Source organism: Perissodus microlepis, chromosome 13, assembly GCF_051167445.1.
Source record: "Perissodus microlepis isolate ML-2025 ecotype Zambia chromosome 13, ASM5116744v1, whole genome shotgun sequence".
Taxonomy (NCBI): Eukaryota; Metazoa; Chordata; class Actinopteri; order Cichliformes; family Cichlidae; genus Perissodus; species Perissodus microlepis.
In genome coordinates this window covers 7,366,781-7,384,525 of record NC_140473.1, presented here as the reverse complement: position 1 = coordinate 7,384,525, position 17,745 = coordinate 7,366,781, and the positions used below count along the sequence as shown (strand labels likewise).

At 42.7% G+C, this 17,745-nt stretch overlaps 2 protein-coding genes and 2 non-coding genes across 4 annotated transcripts; 3 read left to right on the top strand and 1 right to left on the bottom strand.

Annotated features, from left to right (window-relative positions):
- Positions 1-1,355: 1,355 nt before the first annotated feature.
- fignl1 (fidgetin-like 1) lies at positions 1,356-4,937 on the bottom strand. Its single transcript, XM_084949533.1, has 2 exons — positions 4,720-4,937; positions 1,356-4,145 (listed from the first exon to the last, which is right to left on the bottom strand). Exon 2 carries the CDS (start codon positions 4,126-4,128, stop codon positions 2,215-2,217), a length of 1,914 nt encoding a protein of 637 aa, XP_084805659.1. The 5' UTR covers positions 4,129-4,145; positions 4,720-4,937; the 3' UTR covers positions 1,356-2,214.
- A 644-nt stretch (positions 4,938-5,581) lies between these two features.
- On the top strand, positions 5,582-11,678 carry ttl (tubulin tyrosine ligase). The gene is made up of 7 exons (XM_084949314.1): positions 5,582-6,355; positions 6,556-6,634; positions 6,732-6,964; positions 7,081-7,216; positions 7,325-7,594; positions 9,006-9,149; positions 9,286-11,678. Exons 1-7 carry the CDS (start codon positions 6,187-6,189, stop codon positions 9,485-9,487), a joined length of 1,233 nt encoding a protein of 410 aa, XP_084805440.1. The 5' UTR covers positions 5,582-6,186; the 3' UTR covers positions 9,488-11,678.
- A 2,598-nt stretch (positions 11,679-14,276) lies between these two features.
- LOC146374592 (signal recognition particle RNA) lies at positions 14,277-14,575 on the top strand. Its single transcript, XR_014802128.1, has one exon.
- Positions 14,576-16,988: 2,413 nt separating this feature from the next.
- On the top strand, positions 16,989-17,287 carry LOC146374591 (signal recognition particle RNA). Its single transcript, XR_014802130.1, has one exon.
- The last annotated feature ends 458 nt before the right edge of the window (positions 17,288-17,745 follow it).

Below are 17,745 nucleotides of genomic sequence, written 5' to 3'. Positions count from 1 at the left end.
ACAACAGCATGATGTACTCTTTCCTATTAGCCAATATGAAGGCAGTATGGAATTACTGGACCCTGCATCAAACAATGCAGACGGTAACTGCACAATATGGATACATTGCAGAAAGAAATGTTGACTAAAACCATTGTATGCTTTCACAAGAACTCTAAATAAATATAGTAATAATTTTACCTGTAATGTTTCTATATTACAAATGACATGAGATTTGATTTTAAATACTGGAATTTTATTCCTATAACTTATTACATTTAAACTTCTACTTGAGCACAGCTTGTGTAGTTCTTCCACAACTGTATATACGTGAACACAGGGAAAAAAGCAACACCAAGTGCTTATACTTATTTCTACCTCAGCTTGAATCCGTATTAAGGATAAAATACGCTTTCAAAATGATTCAGTAAAATGACCTTATTTTCTTCCCTGTAAATGTACTGTGTGATGTGTTTGTTTGTGACCACACTGCCCCAGATGTGACCACTTGCTTCACAGCCACAGTCAAATTGAGCTGCAAGCTTACACCATATGGCACAGTTTTCAGTCCATACTCAATGGGCTCTATAGATCCCGTCAGCACCAGAGGAATTCTGCGCATCTGTCCTGGTCCAGCTGTGAGGAGTCCCCGCGATCGGAGAAGCCCACCCGTTGGGGGGGAAGGGTGCGTGTGTGACTACTTTCACTGCTGGCTAATTCAACAAAGTTTCTATACAGTGGCCAACAACACAAGTGTGAAATATTTATCAGGGACCTGACAAAAAAGATGAAAAATAAATGAAAGCCCCGTTTTCATGGTCTTCCAGATTCTCAAAGATTTCTTGATGAAATTTACATGAGATTTTGTTTCATGTGTGCACAATCTCTAATGGCCCCCTTCAGTGGTAGTGCATGTGTGACCGGTGAGGCATTTAACTTGAAAAACATAATGTTAAAAATCCTCACACCGCTTGCGTGAGGGACGTCTTCACTGAGAAAGCAGTTGCAAACACTTTGACCGGGCACAAACTCCATGGATCAGAACTAACACAGAGGCCCTGCAAAAGGGATGTATTGCAGTAACACTGCTGTCTTAATCACTAACAGGAAGACAGGCAAAGTTTTTCTTTTTTTTCTCTTTTTAAACACAAGACCCAGGATACTCTCCGTGTTGCCCAACTTCCGCGGATATGATTAACACATCCAGCCTCAGGAACATTTCAGGACAGTGAGACTTCAGGCAAACCGTGGTTGTGGTGCTCAAACGTGATCACACTGCCCTCTGTGGATCGCATGGGATCGGATATGTCACCGCAGCCTAGAGATAAACTTATTGCTTACTGTCACACTCTGAGACAAAAACTTGTGGAGATGTGTGAGTGTGATATATACATTTATTAGGGACAAAAACAATTTCGATGCAGTTAACTGAAAAAGACCAAACAGATGACAAGCATTAAGTCATAATTCGACTGTGACTGTCTATCCTTGATGTGAAATACTAGATGGAATTTAAATGGAAAACAGGGCTTCAACTGGAAAATGGTTTGTGTATAATACACACTACCTAACACCGGATCACAAAGCAACAGAACAAAATCAGCCTGACCGGCACAAACACCTGAATATGACCGAAAAGCTGAACGCAGATGGCAAATTCTCTCAGTACAAAGTGGGAACGAGGTAAGGTTTTCTTCATTTTTTCTTCATGTTACGACACCCTGACCTTTACAAGTAGTGTTGAAAAACCTCAAAACAACGGACCACTAGCACAGAGACTAACACGTTACACTTGCACTCATAAAAGAGGCACCTGTTCACCTGTGCAATCCAATATGACTGGACTAAGCTGATACGGAGGCTTAAAATAACTATTTAACTGGTAGCCAATAAAAAGGTCCTTTTCTCTTCTCTAATTCTGTTTTCCTTGTCATTTATGGAAGCCCTGTTTTTCGTAGGCAAACAAATAAAACTGAATTCAGCTCTTCATCACACAGATAAGGCCAACTTCCCATCATAGGGATATTTGGCAATATATGGGGAAAAAAAACAGAAAGACTGCATTAAAGAGACCCGTCTTATAGTTTTCAGCTTTTTCATGAGACTGTCATTCTTTGTTTTTAGTACTGGGTCCTCCCACTTTGTCGGGTTTGTGCAGAACAAAGAAAGCATTTAACGTCTTTACATTTTCCATTTCTTTCAACACCCAGAACCTGAACGGAGACAAAGAAAAGTTTAACGCCCACATCCAAAGGTTTTATTCCACTCTTCATACAGCTCCAAGTCCTTTGATGACACACTGGGACGTACAGTCTTCAGGGCGTCGTGGAAGTCACTGTAGATGATGGGTCGCACCTGATCCGCGGTGATGGTGGCGATGTCACTGAGCTGGATGCTGCGTATGGGCCCCAGTGCTGCCTCTCGACACAGCTGAGTCATATCGGCTCCGGAGAAGCCCTCCGTGGCTGTCACCACCCTCTCCACCTCGCTTTCTCCCAGCTGGTTTTTCTCCTGAGCCATGAGGTTTGTCACTATCTGGCGTCGGGCAGTCGCTTCCGGCAGGGGGATGTATAACCGCTTTGCCAGACGGCGTCGTGCTGCCTCGTCGATCTCCTGGGGCCGGTTGGTGGCACCCACCACCAGGATTCGGTCCTCTGCTGCAGTGGCCGCTCCATCTAGCTGGACCAGAAACTCTGTTTTTATCCTGCGCGAGGAGTCGTGCTCACCGTCCGTCCGCTGGGACAGCAGGGAGTCGATTTCATCGATGAAAATAACAGCAGGCTGGTGGCAGCGGGCAATGGCAAACAGAGCTCGCACCATTTTCTCTCCTTCACCCACCCACTTGGATGTGAGTGATGAGGCGCTGATGCTAAAGAAAGTGGCACCTGATTGACAGGCAATACATTTACCTATCAGAGTTTTTCCAGTTCCTGGCGGTCCAAACAGCAGGATGCCTTTGGGTGGGCCACGGAGTCCAGTAAAGATGTCAGGTCGCAGCATGGGCCAAACCACAATCTCCTTTATGGTAGTCTTGGCGAAGTCCAGACCTGCTATGTCGTCCCAGCCCACTGGAGGCCCGTGGTCCATGATCTCACTCATGATCAGCTCGATTATCTTTGGCTCAAAGTTTTTCAGACGCTCGTCCAAGATTTGAGGTTCCTGATTGGAATTACAGCTCGCCACACTTCCCTCCCCTTCCTGTCGTGGAATGGGAGACACAAATTTTGAAAATGCACCTCGAGGCCTGTTGGCGCCCAGAGATTTCTTCACACTTGCCGCCATCCCAGGGGCCTGACCTCTCTGAGGCTGATGGGAGTGCTTTCGCTGCTGGTCAACGACAAACTGCTCACGAGCTGTTTTGAAGGTGGTAACAGCCCGTGGGTCTGATGACACCTGACTGCCATTTTGCTCCCTGCCAACATCACCTCCGTCTGTGTTGTAAAAATTTTTACGCTTCGATGTGTTGGAGGTGGGAAAGAAGGAGGACTGATAGTGCTGCGTGACCCCTGCGGGGCCAGGGTTTACATGTGGGAGAGCTGGAGAAGGACGACTAAACACAGACTGTGGCTGAGCTGGAGGTCGGGAGAATGAGGGTGGATTGACTGAAATCCCTTCGTGACTGCTGGGCCTTTCCACAGAAACATTAGCAGGGATACTGGCTGCGATTTTAACCTCTGATTTAAGCTGCGGTGGTTGCACAGTTTTAAAGGGAGGAGTGAGAGAGCTACCTTTACCCTCTTGCCCCACAGTTATGTTAACGTCAGCTGGTGCCACCACAAAGCTCTCACCTCCTGTCTTTGCCTGAATTGTTTTCCGAACACTGGGCAACTCCAGCACGCTCTCTGCAGTGAGGGATGACTCCCATTTGTCGCTGTAGTTCTTCTGACTGCGGGCCAGATGGAGCGCGCTTTCTGCATAGTTGTTGAGCCCTGTGCGCGGGTCGTCCGAGTCCAACACTGCAGCGTAGCGCTCCGAGTAGGTCCTGAGCAGGCTGGCCATGCCGGCCTGAGAGAGCTGGGAGCTTGCCCATGCATACTGAATGGAGAGGATGTGGGCCCGGTAGGCATCGGCCGTCTGTTCAGGTGTACAGCTGCCAGATGAAATGTCAAAGGACCTCTTCTGCCATTCGTCCAGGTGTGCGCCACTCATGCCTAGCCTGCTCCAGCCTGGTGAAGACGAAGGGACAAGAGTTATTAAAAATACATGACCCCAGTAAATGCCAAGGCACAAATCTCCCCAAAACCCATACAGAGAAAAAGCTGCCACTTAATTACGTTACATAAATAACCATGTATGCAGTAACACTGAGTTATAGTGATTTTGATATAAATGAAAGGAATTAAAAAACAAATAAACACGTGAATTGAATCCAGCTTTAAAAATGGTAGGCCACACTCATTAGCATTGAAACTGAACAGCCTTCATCCTTCGCCCATGTCTTTAATACTCCACATGTCCCAGCTGAGATAAACTCTAAATACAACATTTCGTTTTCTCAGACTTAAATAAAACTCCTTCATCCCCACATAAAGCAACATACAACTGCCTCCCTGAGCATTATCTCCAACGATGAATAGTCAGTGACAAGGCTAAAAGTAATCTAAATCTCTGTATATGTAGCTGAACCACGGAGAGCTGCAGTAAAAACAGGTTATCAGTCTCGGTGCACCCAACTTGTCTGAACTGTTATCTGAAAATGCGCCACAACAAACAACAGTATTCATAATGGACGTCACTTACTATTACTGATATCTTGTCAAAAAATTATAAAAAATATATGAATACACTCGTAACAACTTTTGTAATGCACTTTAACTCGATGTTTACAGTAGCGGTAATTCCCGCCTCTAGTTTGTTCTCCCTCCCGAAACTAGGACTTCCTGTCTCGTTCCAATTCGCTCTCAAAAAATCTACAACTGTGGCCGTCGCATAACTTTTCACCTAATACAGGGAACCAGCGCAAAGAAGCAACGATCTTAGTTTTTGAATACATAAAACATTGAATAATGATGACGAGACTGGGACATTAAAGTAAACGAAATGAAGCAACTAAGTTTTTTACATGTTGGAACGAGACCCATAAGTTGTCACAAGTAGGGAGTGCTCCATTTATCCTCCAGTTCCGCCCAGTCCAGGCTACAAAAGCTAATATACCTCGTTATCAAATTTCACGAAAAGTTTCGTGATTGATGTTAGTTATTTTAAGAAGTAAGAGGAACTTAATATAAAACGTGGAGCGATTTTTCTTCAGTTTGAAGACTTTTTTCTGCGGACTATGTTGCCAACAGTACACAGGTCTGCTAATTTTAGTGAGGTCTACGACGCCATCTCCTGGCTACAATACGCATATGGCATTGCCGCTTTAGAGGGTTTCATTCTGGGAACTGTAGTTCTCTTGTCATTGAACTTCATCCAGACTTTGAATTAAATCAAAATCGAGCTTAAATGAAGTATATTTTTTTTATACATATCGAATTCATTTTGTGTTAAATTGCTTTAAAAATATAAAATAAACATTTAAACATATATAATCCTGGACATCACTCTGTGCATAAACTACACTAACCACAACGGTTGCGCGGTGGTGTTTATGCTGTCGACGGTGGATGACAGGGTTTGCTGCTGATTTTCAGAGAATAAAGCGCACGCCGGCGGTGGGAGAATAGCCCGTGTTTGTGATATTGTGCAGCAAACTATCCACTTAGTTAATGTTTCCGCTTCTTGTGACTTTTGCCTTTGCATTTGAGGACAAATACCGGAAGTGTCTCGTAGATAAGTGTTAGCAATTGTCGCAGACCGTTAGCTATAACGTTAGCTAATCCGGAGACGGGATGTAAATTTATCCAGACGGGACCAGCCCCAGTAGCCGGTATCAGCAGTCAGTCACTCCCTTGTGTGGTGCTTCTGAAATAACCCTGTCCCGACTTATGTGAAATTGCTTTACGTGGCATGGTGGTTTTTTTTTATATATAATACATATTAGCCACGGAGTGCTGAAATTAATCTTCCGAGCACCAGTTTGAGTTAACTGGGAAGTGTGGAGGGGATATGACTGACTCATCATCATGGCACGGACAGAGGAGATAACCCCAACCGTTCTGTCTGCTGCAGTGCCAACCCGGCAGCCGCACAACTAGCCAGACAGCTAAGTTACTCACACACTAAACCGTTTTGATTAAACCTCTGACCCCCTATCGCAGCGGCATTATGAACGCCCCTATGTACACCTTTGTTTCCCGTGACGACAACAGTACTGTTTATGCTGAAGTTTCCAAAATCCTCCTCTCAACCGGGCAATGGAAGAGGCTGAAAAGAGATAATCCCAGATTCAACTTGATGCTGGGTGAGCGGAACAGATTACCCTTTGGGCGTTTAGGTAAGTCAGACTTTCTTTCTTGTTTCTTAAGAATTGTTTTCGGGCTATTTTTGGTGTCCACCCTTTCTGGATGAGAAAGCAGCTGTGACTGTGCAGGGCTGCATCCTGTGGAAAGATTGTCTCTCTTATTGAGAGTTTCTGTGCACTGTGCATGCGGATTTATGAACAGACGGTAAAGCATCCTCACTGTGACCTTACAGGCCATGAACCCGGACTGATGCAGCTGGTGAATTACTACAGGGGGGCAGACAAGCTTTGCAGAAAGGCATCCTTGGTCAAGTGTGTGCAAATCTGTCATTCCTGCCATCATTCATGTTACTGACACTGCAGTTTATTACATGACCACTTTCCTTCTGACCCCTTTCTTAAACACTAGGCTAATAAAGACCAGCCCAGAGCTGTCTGACTCCAGTAACTGGTTTCCAGAGTCCTACATCATCTATCCCACTAACCTCAACACACCTGTTGCTCCTGCTATGAATGGCATCAGCCATCTGAAGAGCAATCCGAAGACAGATGAGCGGGAAGTTTTCTTGGCCTCCTATAACGCTAAGAAAGAAAGCGCAGAGGGTACAGTGTGGATAGCCAAGTCCTCTGCTGGAGCTAAAGGTGATATCTATATTTAGTATTTAATTGGTTAAAAACAAGACACTAGTTGGAAGCTTCATATATAAATATATCTGTAAATGTGTGTGTTTGTTTCTTCTTGTTTTCTATTACTACAGGTGCTGGTATTTTGATATCCCACGATGCTAATGAGTTGCTGGACTATATTGACAATCAGGGACAGGTTCATGTTATTCAGAAGTACTTGGAGAAGCCTCTGCTTCTTGAGCCAGGACATCGGAAATTTGACATCAGGCAGGTTTTATTTTCTTTTTCTTTTTTTGTTGCCAAACTTAAAGCCACAGAGAAAACACTGCTATGTCCCAACTTAACAGCTTAGCTTTATGTTTATGCTATTGCTAGGAGCTGGGTGCTAGTGGACCATCAGTATAACATCTACTTATACCGCGAGGGTGTGCTGCGGACCTCCTCGGAGCCCTACAACAGCTCAGACCTGCAGGACATGACCAGCCACCTGACTAACCACTGCATCCAGAAAGAGCACTCCCAGAACTACGGCCGATACGAGGAGGGGAACGAGATGTTCTTCGACGAGTTCAGGCTGTACCTGCTGAACACTCACAACGTCACGCTGGAGACCACCATATTACCTCAGATAAAGCAGATCATAAAGTAGGCACCTATTTTGCTATTGTTTTTATTATTAGTTCTTAGATAAAAAGCTGAGCTTAGCTTTTTTATGCCACACTAAAAGGCAAAATATTATTATTTTTTTTAAAATTAGAAATCAGACATAATGCCTCTCCGTGAATTGCTGCCTTATCGTGGTGGAGGGGTTTGTGTGTCCCAGGGATCCCAGGGGCTATGTTGTCTGTGGGCTTTTGCCCCCTGGTAGGGTCTCCCATGGCAAATTGGTCCTGGGTGAGGGACCAGACAAAGAGCGATTCAGAAGACCCTTATGAAGAAAACATCGAGGGAACAGTTTACCCTGCCCGGGATAGGGTTGCCAGGGCCCCGCCCTGGAGCCAGGCCCGGGGAGGGTGCCCGAGGGAAATTGGGTTAAGGTTGCCAGCCGTGCCAGCGCCATCTTACCCTTCCGACCATACATACATATTCCCGTTTTCCTCCTGAATCCTGCTGGTTTTTACCTCTTTAACACATGAAACTTCCGAGACATCACCTGACCAAGCTACAATTTAAGTTAAAGCACACTCTATCAGCTCGGTAATATGATGATTGAGTCCATGTGAGAGTAATTGTCCAGAGAATTCATAGAGAGGGTGGGTATCATGTGTCCTACCTCTTTAGTGCTCCAGTCTGAGAGCTCTCTTGTCCAAATTGCACAGAGTATTCCTAGCTGAGAACATGTCTGATGTGGACTTTCGCTTGTTGTGCTACAACGTGCAAAATAGGAACTTTGAACAATTCCTGGACCTGATCCTCCCAACATTATCATGGGGGTTCATGTTTTCACTCTCGCTTATCTACTCCTTGCTTGTTTGTAGTTACCCTTCTTGCGTCCTGTGTGAATAAACACAGCTTTAAACATATGCTGTGGTTTTGTACAGGAAAAGGAACATTGTGGTTTTTAGCAGAACCTCTTTTCGTAACTGTTTTTTAACAGATATATGAGTGGTTTTACACCACTTTGCATATAATTATTGGTGATTATTAATTTGTGAATTTCTTCCAAAGCATGTCTTTGTTCTTTCTTCATCCACTCACCCCCAACCGGTTGCAGCAGATGGCCGCCCCTCCCTGAGCCTGGTTCTGCTGGAGGTTTCTTCCTGTTAAAAGGGAGTTTTTCCTTCCCACTTTTGCCACGTGCTTGCTCATAGGGGGTCATCTGATTGGTCGGGTTTTCTTTGTATTATTGAAAGGCCATATAGCGCCCAATCACAACTCTTAAAAACTGTCGGTGTGCGATTAAACCTCATATACTGGTGTTAATAACAGCAGTATACAACCATTACTGTTGTGAAAACGTGACTGATGTTTGGCAAATGCTGGCTGCTCTCATCACTCAAAGAGACTTTGTTATAAAAGGATGATCGGTGATGATTTTGGGTGTCTGGTTTCACAGGAGCTGTCTGACATGCATCGAGTCCGCAATCAGCACCAAGCACCTGTCCTACCAGAGCTTCCAGCTTTTTGGATTTGATTTCATGGTGGACGAGAACTTCAAAGTGTGGCTCATTGAAATCAACGGCGCTCCAGCCTGTGCACAGTCAGTACCTTCCATGTTACGGTGTCCTTTAGCAATGTTTTTCCATCTAAAATATAACAAATTTCACATCTGTTTAAAATTTGAAATGTTTATTATTATTTTTATTATTGTTATTATTTATCCTTTCCTAATGCAGGAAACTATATCCAGAGTTATGTCAAGGCATTGTGGACGTGGCCATTTCCAGTGTCTTCACCCTAAACAGCGGCGACTCCTCATCTGCGTCCTCTTCACCTTACTCGTCCTCCCCATCTTCCTCCTCCCTGTTCACCACCAACTCCTGTTCCTCTCCCAAACTGAGAGCACCTCTCCACGTGGGTCCTTTCACTCGCCTGTAAGCACAAATATGCCCCCTCCCTTTTTCTTCTGTGCTAGAAGCTTCTTCCATCCCCCCCATCCTCATTGGTCGCACGTGCCGCCTCTCTGTACCCGAGATGCTGCACATGCGAGCAAGCTGCCGAGCCGCTCCTTCGTACTTTTGCACACGTTGGCCCAAGGGAGACTTTTTCTTTAGGGACTTCTCTGAACTGCAGGAAAGATCCGTGCGCTCCTGATTATGCATATTTTGAATGCGAGGATGGCAATGAACTGGTCAGTAAATGTTCTCAGAGTTTCTGAACGATGACGGGCATCCCCAAGCAGATTGGTCGAAGTGGTGAAAGTCGCAGAGACGCTCCAACTGAGACTGTAGTGCCTTACATTTCCAACCACTCTCCCTTAAAAAAAAGCCTGCCAGTTAGCTTGCTCTGTTACAGTAACCTGTACTCGTTCTTTAAGCTTTTGCACTGTTGCTCACTGAAGTCATGTTAAGTCCACAAGAAAATAGCATAAAACAAGGCATTTGACATTTTAGTGAGCTTATGGAAGTTTGAGTGCTGTTTAATCATCAGACACTTCTTGTTTTTTTGTTTTTGTTTTTAATCACTTTTTATAACTGACTTACAAACAAGTTTGTTTGAAAAATATTAGACATGATCAAGAAGCTCTAGAGACTGAAGGATGAAGGCTCTGGTGTGTTACGCTAACACTATTTGTCTGATTGAGCTAAAGGATGGCCTTGAAACTGAACATTCCTCCTGACTTGACCATGTGGACACTACATCAGGGCAGCTGGGTGGCATAAGTGAGCAGGGAGACTGTGCTTCAGCTGTAAACCCGGGAGCGAGTCTGCTACAGGGACCTCAAAGTGGCGAAAAGGGAAAAATCCTCATCAGTTATTCTGTAATCAATTTGTTTTATGTGATCTGAAGAGAGCATGTTTGTGTGAAAGCATGTAGCATACAAGCCCTAACCCACAGCTCTGTTTGCTGTAAAGAACTCTGTTTTCTTTCTGATAGACTGTTATTGTAAAGTGTAAAGTGGGTTTTTGTTATTGAGCTGGTGAAGTGAGCGTAGAGTAGCTTGTACAGAGTGTCTTACTGCTTCTTAAACATGTTTAACGACCCCATTAAAGGACACTTGGAAAAGATAGCAAAGCTGATAAAATGCTTGTTTCCCCGTATGTTGAAAAACACACTGTGGTGAGCATTACCACATCGTCATTACCAAAGAAAAGTCAGCGGTGTTAAGGAAGTCCCAATACAGTGGTTAATTTCATAATAACTTGGACTTGTTTCGCTTTGTGGGGTCTTTAAATATTTGACCTTTTCATTCGAACGAAATCTTTGTGAGTAGACAAGATTTTAGAGGTGTTCCCGTCCAAGACGACTTGTGTCAAATCTGTTTTGTGTTACTGCTCGTTAGAAATGATTGTCAGATTGTTCAGTTGTTGTCTTTTATTAGATTGAAATAGTTGACAGTTGCACATTCATGTGTTTCTAGGGGCTCATTTGATTCCCTTAAAAAAAAGGAAAAGAAACAAAAACACCCTTTTGTTGAAATATGTGAGGTTTTGTGTCCCAATAATTAAGGTGAATCATCAAAACGTTTCTTTCTTTCTTTTTTTTACTCTGTGTTTACAAGAAGACTCGAGAATGAAGGATGTGTAAGAGACTGAAGTTAATACAAAGAGAAAACAAAATCTTAGTATTGTTTTTAAATCTGTAGGGACATTTCCATCAAAGGGAAGGGTTCCTTAGAGGGAACTGTATATTGGTTTGTTTTTTTTGTTGTTGTTGTTTTTTTTTAAAAAAAAGGCGTTTAAATGCACCTTTATTTTTTTTGTACCGGGGTAAATTTGCCTCTTTCATTAGAAAACCTCATTGATGTAATTTCCTCTTACTTAGAGTTTTTTTTGCACATGTGACTCATTTTCTCATGTTTTTCCTTGTGTGTTTTATATCTCTACTTTCTCATCTTTACCAAAGATAATCCTGCTGCATTTTCAGTGTTACACCTTTTGTAGTGAACAGATTGTCACAGACCTGACTCGAAAGCAAGTATCATGATCAGAGGAATGTGTGCTGTTTTTTGTTTTTTTTTTCTTGTTTTTTGTTGCTGTTGTTGTTGGGTTATGATTTATTGGAAATCTGCATGAACGTTTGTCTTTATCAGAGACAATATTATTAGAATAAAACATGTTACTGCTTCTGTCATGCAAACATTTCTGCACATCCACGTGTTGGGCTGCATTTCTGATGTGCATTTCAGGCTTCTGAGCAACACTGAAGAAAATGAGGGAAGCAGAGTGGTCTGTGAACGCAGCTTGCAGACGAGCTACAGAGTGTTCAGAAATGACCCAGACCTTTGGTAGGTGGATGGTGAAATAATACGACACTAATAAAAGTTCAGTTTTTGTTTCTAAATTTTGCCTCTCTGCTGTGAGACTGGTTATTAACTAATGTTTTTTTGATTTGTCTTTGAGTGCCTCGCAGATTAGTTAAAAAGAGAAAGTGTGTCTAATCCATTTGTTAGGTGTGGCTTCTTTTATCATGGGAAAAGTCCACATGAGTAGGTTATCATGCAGATAAACCACACACCCACGCGTATTTATCTTATATTTCTTCCTTCTTTTATTACTCATGGTTTTCTTCTGAAATTTGGCTTCTCTCTGACATAATTTGACCTCATTTGCCCCCAGGAGGTGTAGCCACATGATCTTAAACAGGGACATTCAACCAGCTTTGCATGAAGAAATTCCTTTTAAACTAGTTAACCAGGAAATGAAACAAGAAATTATTAAAATTTTATCTAATAATCTTAGCCAAGATAGCAGCGAAAGAACTGATGTGTGGCACAGCTGCATCATCTGTCCGTTGTTTTGTTCTAACCCACTGAGATATATGTAGGGTCGTGATCTTAGATGCTATATAAACATACAATACATACATACAAACACAAACGTATGTGGGGTTGCTTACTTCTTTGGAAGTGAGCAATCTTTTAGACTAGTTTCATTTTGATGGAGAGAGGCAGAATATCAACCAAACTTCCAAGGAAAGAGATGACATGAATGTTATAAATTGGTCTGCATGTCACTGAGTGAACTAAGTATTTGATCCCCAAAGCAGAACATGACTTGGTGGTGAAATCTTTGTTGGCAACCACCAACAGCGCCAAGCAGTAAGACATTTCTTGTAGTTGGTCACCAGGTTTAGCCACATCTCAGGAGGGATTTTGGGCCACTCTTCTTCAGAGAAACTCAGAATCATTTTGGTTTCTTGGCTGCTGCTTCGCAACTCAAAGCTTCAGCTCCCTCCACAAATTCTCTCTAGGACTGAGGTCTGAAGACAACTCCATGATCAGAGAGAAAGGAGGAGCTCTGCACACTTTTACTTGTATGTGTTGATATTTGCGTATTTTTATGATTTAACATAAAACCACTGAAACATCCTGTAGTCTGTTGCACATCTGTAGTCACAGAAATCACAGCCTCAGTATTTACACTCTGTTTCGACCACAAACCTTGGTCCAAACCTTCTCCTGGACATCCAGCTGAGGTGAAATTGGAGCCCACATTAATTCCTTTTATGTGAACATTTCTGAGATCCTGCATTCACCATTCCACGAGCTTCCTTCCAAGGATGTTGAATGTGAAAAATGCAAACAGTTCACTTAATTATCCAAATTTCAGACAAACTAGCACTTTAACTGCTCTTAAAAAACAAGTCAATGTCCTTGTCCAGTTTAGAGCTGGGGCTTTGTAACAAACGGAAAGAGTGGGACAGACTGGATTGTCCCATGACTGAAACATCAGCCAGCAAAGACGGGCATGGAGAAGACACCTAGAAACAGAGCTGCAATCACTCATTTTATGATGTGTTCTTCATACATAGGTGGGCTTCAGACTCACAGATGGGTCAGCCTATTATTCACGTTTCAACTGAAGGAGGAAGAAGAACACCAAACCAGGGAGTTTCCAGATGTTGTGATGGCCTGTTCTTTCGTTTCTGCAGTACAGAAAGGTAACTTACAGGCCAGTCAGGCAAGCAGGCCATCGCATTGCCACATGTTCTCAAGCTGTAACTTGAGATCTCTCTGAAGGAATTTTCCCTCTTTTTTTCTTGTACGTACATCAAAGTTTATTACATGGGAAGGCAATGAAGTCACTGCCTGTATCAGCTATACAAAAAGACTTGTCACATAAGTAATGTCGTCAGAGCGAGGTGTGGAGAGGATTACTTGTATGGATTGTGTGTGTAAAAGTATGCCCTTAAAAGAGTAACATCAGAATCACAATGACATCATTGCGTGTGTTTTGAATCTCTACCTGTTTCATCTGGGTCTTCTTCCTGCACAGTCATCTCAACTCTACCACAGACCCCCAGATGACTGATTGATTCCCCTATTAAAAGCAATATTAAAACATCACAAATTTAAGTGTGTGATCTTTTACCGTTATTATAAAAATGGTATTGCTTACCGAACCAGCAGTAACACTAGAGACAGCTTTGACCACGAAGCACTGTATATGACTCATAAGCTGCTTTTCAGCAGTTTCCATTAAAAAAAAACTTTCCATAATTACAGGTTTATTCTTCAGTAACTGAATGACGTTGTGAGGGGGGACACAAACTCCACAACAAAACACTTTATTTAGTGTTAAGCGTGTTAACCTGTCGCGTTTTTACTGTCACTAATGTCAGGTCATCATTGCTGAAAGATAATGTTGTTAACGGCTTTCTAAACTGTTTCCAGATGACGTCACGTGTAGACACCTTAAAGCCTGCATGAACGAGAGTACCTCTCGCCGGGTGCGGTGGCGCGCGCCTGTAATCCAAGCTACCGGGAGGCTGAGGCTGGCGGATCGTTTGAGCTCAGGAGCTCTGAGCTGCAGCGGACTATGCCGATCGGGTGTCCGCACTAAGTTCGGTATCGATATGGTGCTCCTGGGGGAGCTCGGGACCACCAGGTCGCCTAAGGAGGGGTGCACCGGCCCAGGTCGGAAACGGAGCAGGTCAAATCCCCCGTGCCGCTCAGTAGTGGGATCGCGCCTGTGAATAGACGCTGTAGTGCAGCCTGAGTAATACAGCGGGACCCGGTCTTTTTACACTCTTTCTCCTCTCCACAGAAATATACACACAGGACACAACCTCATACATCACGTTTTTCATAGCTTATAACACCGTCAACACAGTTTCTCTCTCCGTTCTTTCCATTAAAACACCGCTGTTTGTTGGTCCCACAGCGCCTCCACCTGGAGAAGAGTAGCAATTACATCATTCATTGTAACTTTACAGAAACGGTTCACCAATGCGTTTTTTCTTCTTTCTACAAGCTTAAATTGGCTAAACGAAATGGATGGATGTAGATGCATTGTTACACATCTGTCCAAACTAACAGAATTGAAGTTTTTTTTCTTTGAAATATTTTTTTAAAGAAGGAAAAATCAAGAGACTATGAAAACTAAGTCACATTTACTTAAACTGCTTGTCTTGACTTCATAATAAATTTTACTGCAGTGCACATGACATGTACAAACATCATTTTGACTTTATTCATCCTACCTAAGGACTAAAGACTTCCACAGACTGATAACAGCCATAAAGACTGAAAGTCTGCCTTGTTTTTTTCTGGATTTTACTTTAAGCCCTCAAATTTGACTCTTGTGTAATTACCATAATCTCAAATGAACAACAACTGATGCCCATTGTCATTACTGGACTGTAGTCTACTGCCTCCAATCATCCAAGATAGGACATAAAATAATATTAACTGTATATTTTTTGTTGAGGATATTGTAAAGTTTGGCTGAGAACACATTAAATTCATTTCCTTTTCTCCTTTACAGCTGTGGATCAGTGCTGGATATTTAGAGTGCTGATGTGTTTGGCCACAACTGAAGAAAAACTCAGGCTGAAAACAACATCAAACTAAAGGAAAATAAATCAAAGCAGGGAAAATCCACATTAACAATTAAAAAGGTGACTGATGAAACAACTCTGCACGGACATACTCCCCCAGTATTACACTTATGTGATCTGAAAGACAGTAGGTTCTAAAGCTCTAGCAAACAGAGCCTGTAATTCATTACTTAACCTATTTAATCCCAAATGTTCCCCTGCAAGATAAGTGCATGCATTTTAGTCCTTAGACTTCCCCTACACACAATATGTTTACATTTCTTTGATGTAATAGGGGGTTAAAACGGCAACAGTTATTGTCGGTGGGATTAAATGGGTTGACTAAGATGTAGCAGTGCTTTATGTGCTATCAAACAGAAATCTGTTAAAAGTGAGGAAACATTAGCCAAATAGAATGAAAATGGCACATTCCTCTGGGAACGTGACTACAAATGCAGGTCAGAAGCAAGGACGATTCTGGGTTCAAACTTTTAGGGCGGCTCAGCTCCCAATCATAGTGTCATGCATACGGTGCCTTGTAATTAATATTAAAGGAATATGCAGTTTGCAAATGTTGTTTAAATTTTTATATTTGCACACTTCAATTCAGTATAATAAGCATCACAATGTTACATTGAAAAGCAGCCTAATTAGTTGGATGTTATAGTGTTTAAGAATAATTTGGAGTGAATAATCATAGATTTTAATATAATCCACCTGTTTTAGAGTGGAGACTTTAGTCATCAAACCCGAGGCAAAGGCTCAGTCGTTAAAGAAGATTTAAAGAACCATTTATTGCCAAGCAGATAAGATGAGAAACATGCACAATATTATTTCAGTCTCTTAATCACATAGAGGCAGTCCACCAAATCATCAAGCACTTAAAGTAGCATCATTCAGTACAGACTCTGGATAATCAAACTGCCACTCCCTGTACCCGAAGCAAACTTGTAATAGAGTTGTTTTATATGAAAGTTTTTGCATTCATACAAACCCTCCTGTCATTATGCAGTCTCAGCACAGAGCAGTTTTATTAACAACTCCTCAGCTCAAGGAGACTGTTGTTGTTTTTATTTACTAAATGTTGTAGTGTAAAATGATTGCTGCAAGAAAAGTGTAATAAGTGGAGTTGTGGATTATGTGTCACGATAACCAGTACTGAATGATTTTATAAACTGGAGCTGACAAAGGTCAGGAAGACAAAGTTATTTGGAGGGGAAAATGTTTTTCAGTTTGATCTGTGGACGTGTCCTATTAAGATTTAGCCTTGAAAAATAAAATGGTTGAAGTTGGTGTGACTTTGAATCGTGTTTTCAATGCACTTTTATTACATTACAATATGCCATTTTCTTGTAATCTTCTATTATTGTAGCATCTTTACCTTACAATATGAAGCGCCTTGAGACATTTGTTGTTACAGTTTGGCGCTATATAATGAAATTAAATTGAATATGTAATGTGAAACATTAAGATTTAATCTTTACCTTTGGCTTTTTTTTTATTTCTGGAATAATAATAATGTTACTTTAAATGAGCAGGTGCCGCGAGGGCAGAGCCTCCCTCTCGGATGACGTCACGTGTAGACACCTTAAAGCCTGCATGAAGGAGAGCACCTCTCGCCGGGTGCGGTGGCGCGCGCCTGTAATCCAAGCTACCGGGAGGCTGAGGCTGGCGGATCGTCTGAGCTCAGGAGCTCTGAGCTGCAGCGGACTATGCCGATCGGGTGTCCGCACTAAGTTCGGTATCGATATGGTGCTCCTGGGGGAGCTCGGGACCACCAGGTCGCCTAAGGAGGGGTGCACCGGCCCAGGTCGGAAACGGAGCAGGTCAAAGCCCCCGTGCCGCTCAGTAGTGGGATCGCGCCTGTGAATAGACGCTGTAGTGCAGCCTGAGTAATACAGCGGGACCCAGTCATTTTACGCTCCTTCTCCTCTCCACAGAAATATACACACAGCTCACATATCACGTTTTTACAGCTTATAAAAGCGTCAACACAGTTTCTCTGTCCTCTCTTTCCATTGAAAACCACCGCTGTTTGTTGGTCCCACAGCGCCTCCAACTCGAGAGGAGTAGCAATTACTAAAAACGCTGCAACTTCACAGAAACGTCTTTTTTTTTAAATTTCTTTCACTGACTGAAATGGATAAATGTAAAAACAAACAAAAGCAATCTAAAGCAAAGCTAGAGGTTTTTTTTAATAAACGGAGCACGAATACTTTCAGCTATTAGTATTAATGCTACAGTGCATGCTCAGTTCAATTTTGGTGTTAAGGACCAAAAAGCTCTTCAGAGAGTGATCCGTACAGCAGAACGCTGCTGCTCTCCCAGCCTACTGGTCTCCCACCCCTTCAGAACATCTACACCAGGAGATGCTG

Coding starts and splice junctions, on each gene's coding strand:
- ttl (XM_084949314.1), top strand. CDS start 6,187: ATGAACGCCCCTATGTACACCTTTGTTTCCCGTGACGACAACAGTACT. Junction 7,217..7,324: donor CATCGGAAATTTGACATCAG/GCAGGTTTTATT, acceptor TGCTATTGCTAG/GAGCTGGGTGCTAGTGGACC. Junction 7,595..9,005: donor CAGATAAAGCAGATCATAAA/GTAGGCACCTAT, acceptor CTGGTTTCACAG/GAGCTGTCTGACATGCATCG.
- fignl1 (XM_084949533.1), bottom strand. CDS start 4,128: ATGAGTGGCGCACACCTGGACGAATGGCAGAAGAGGTCCTTTGACATT.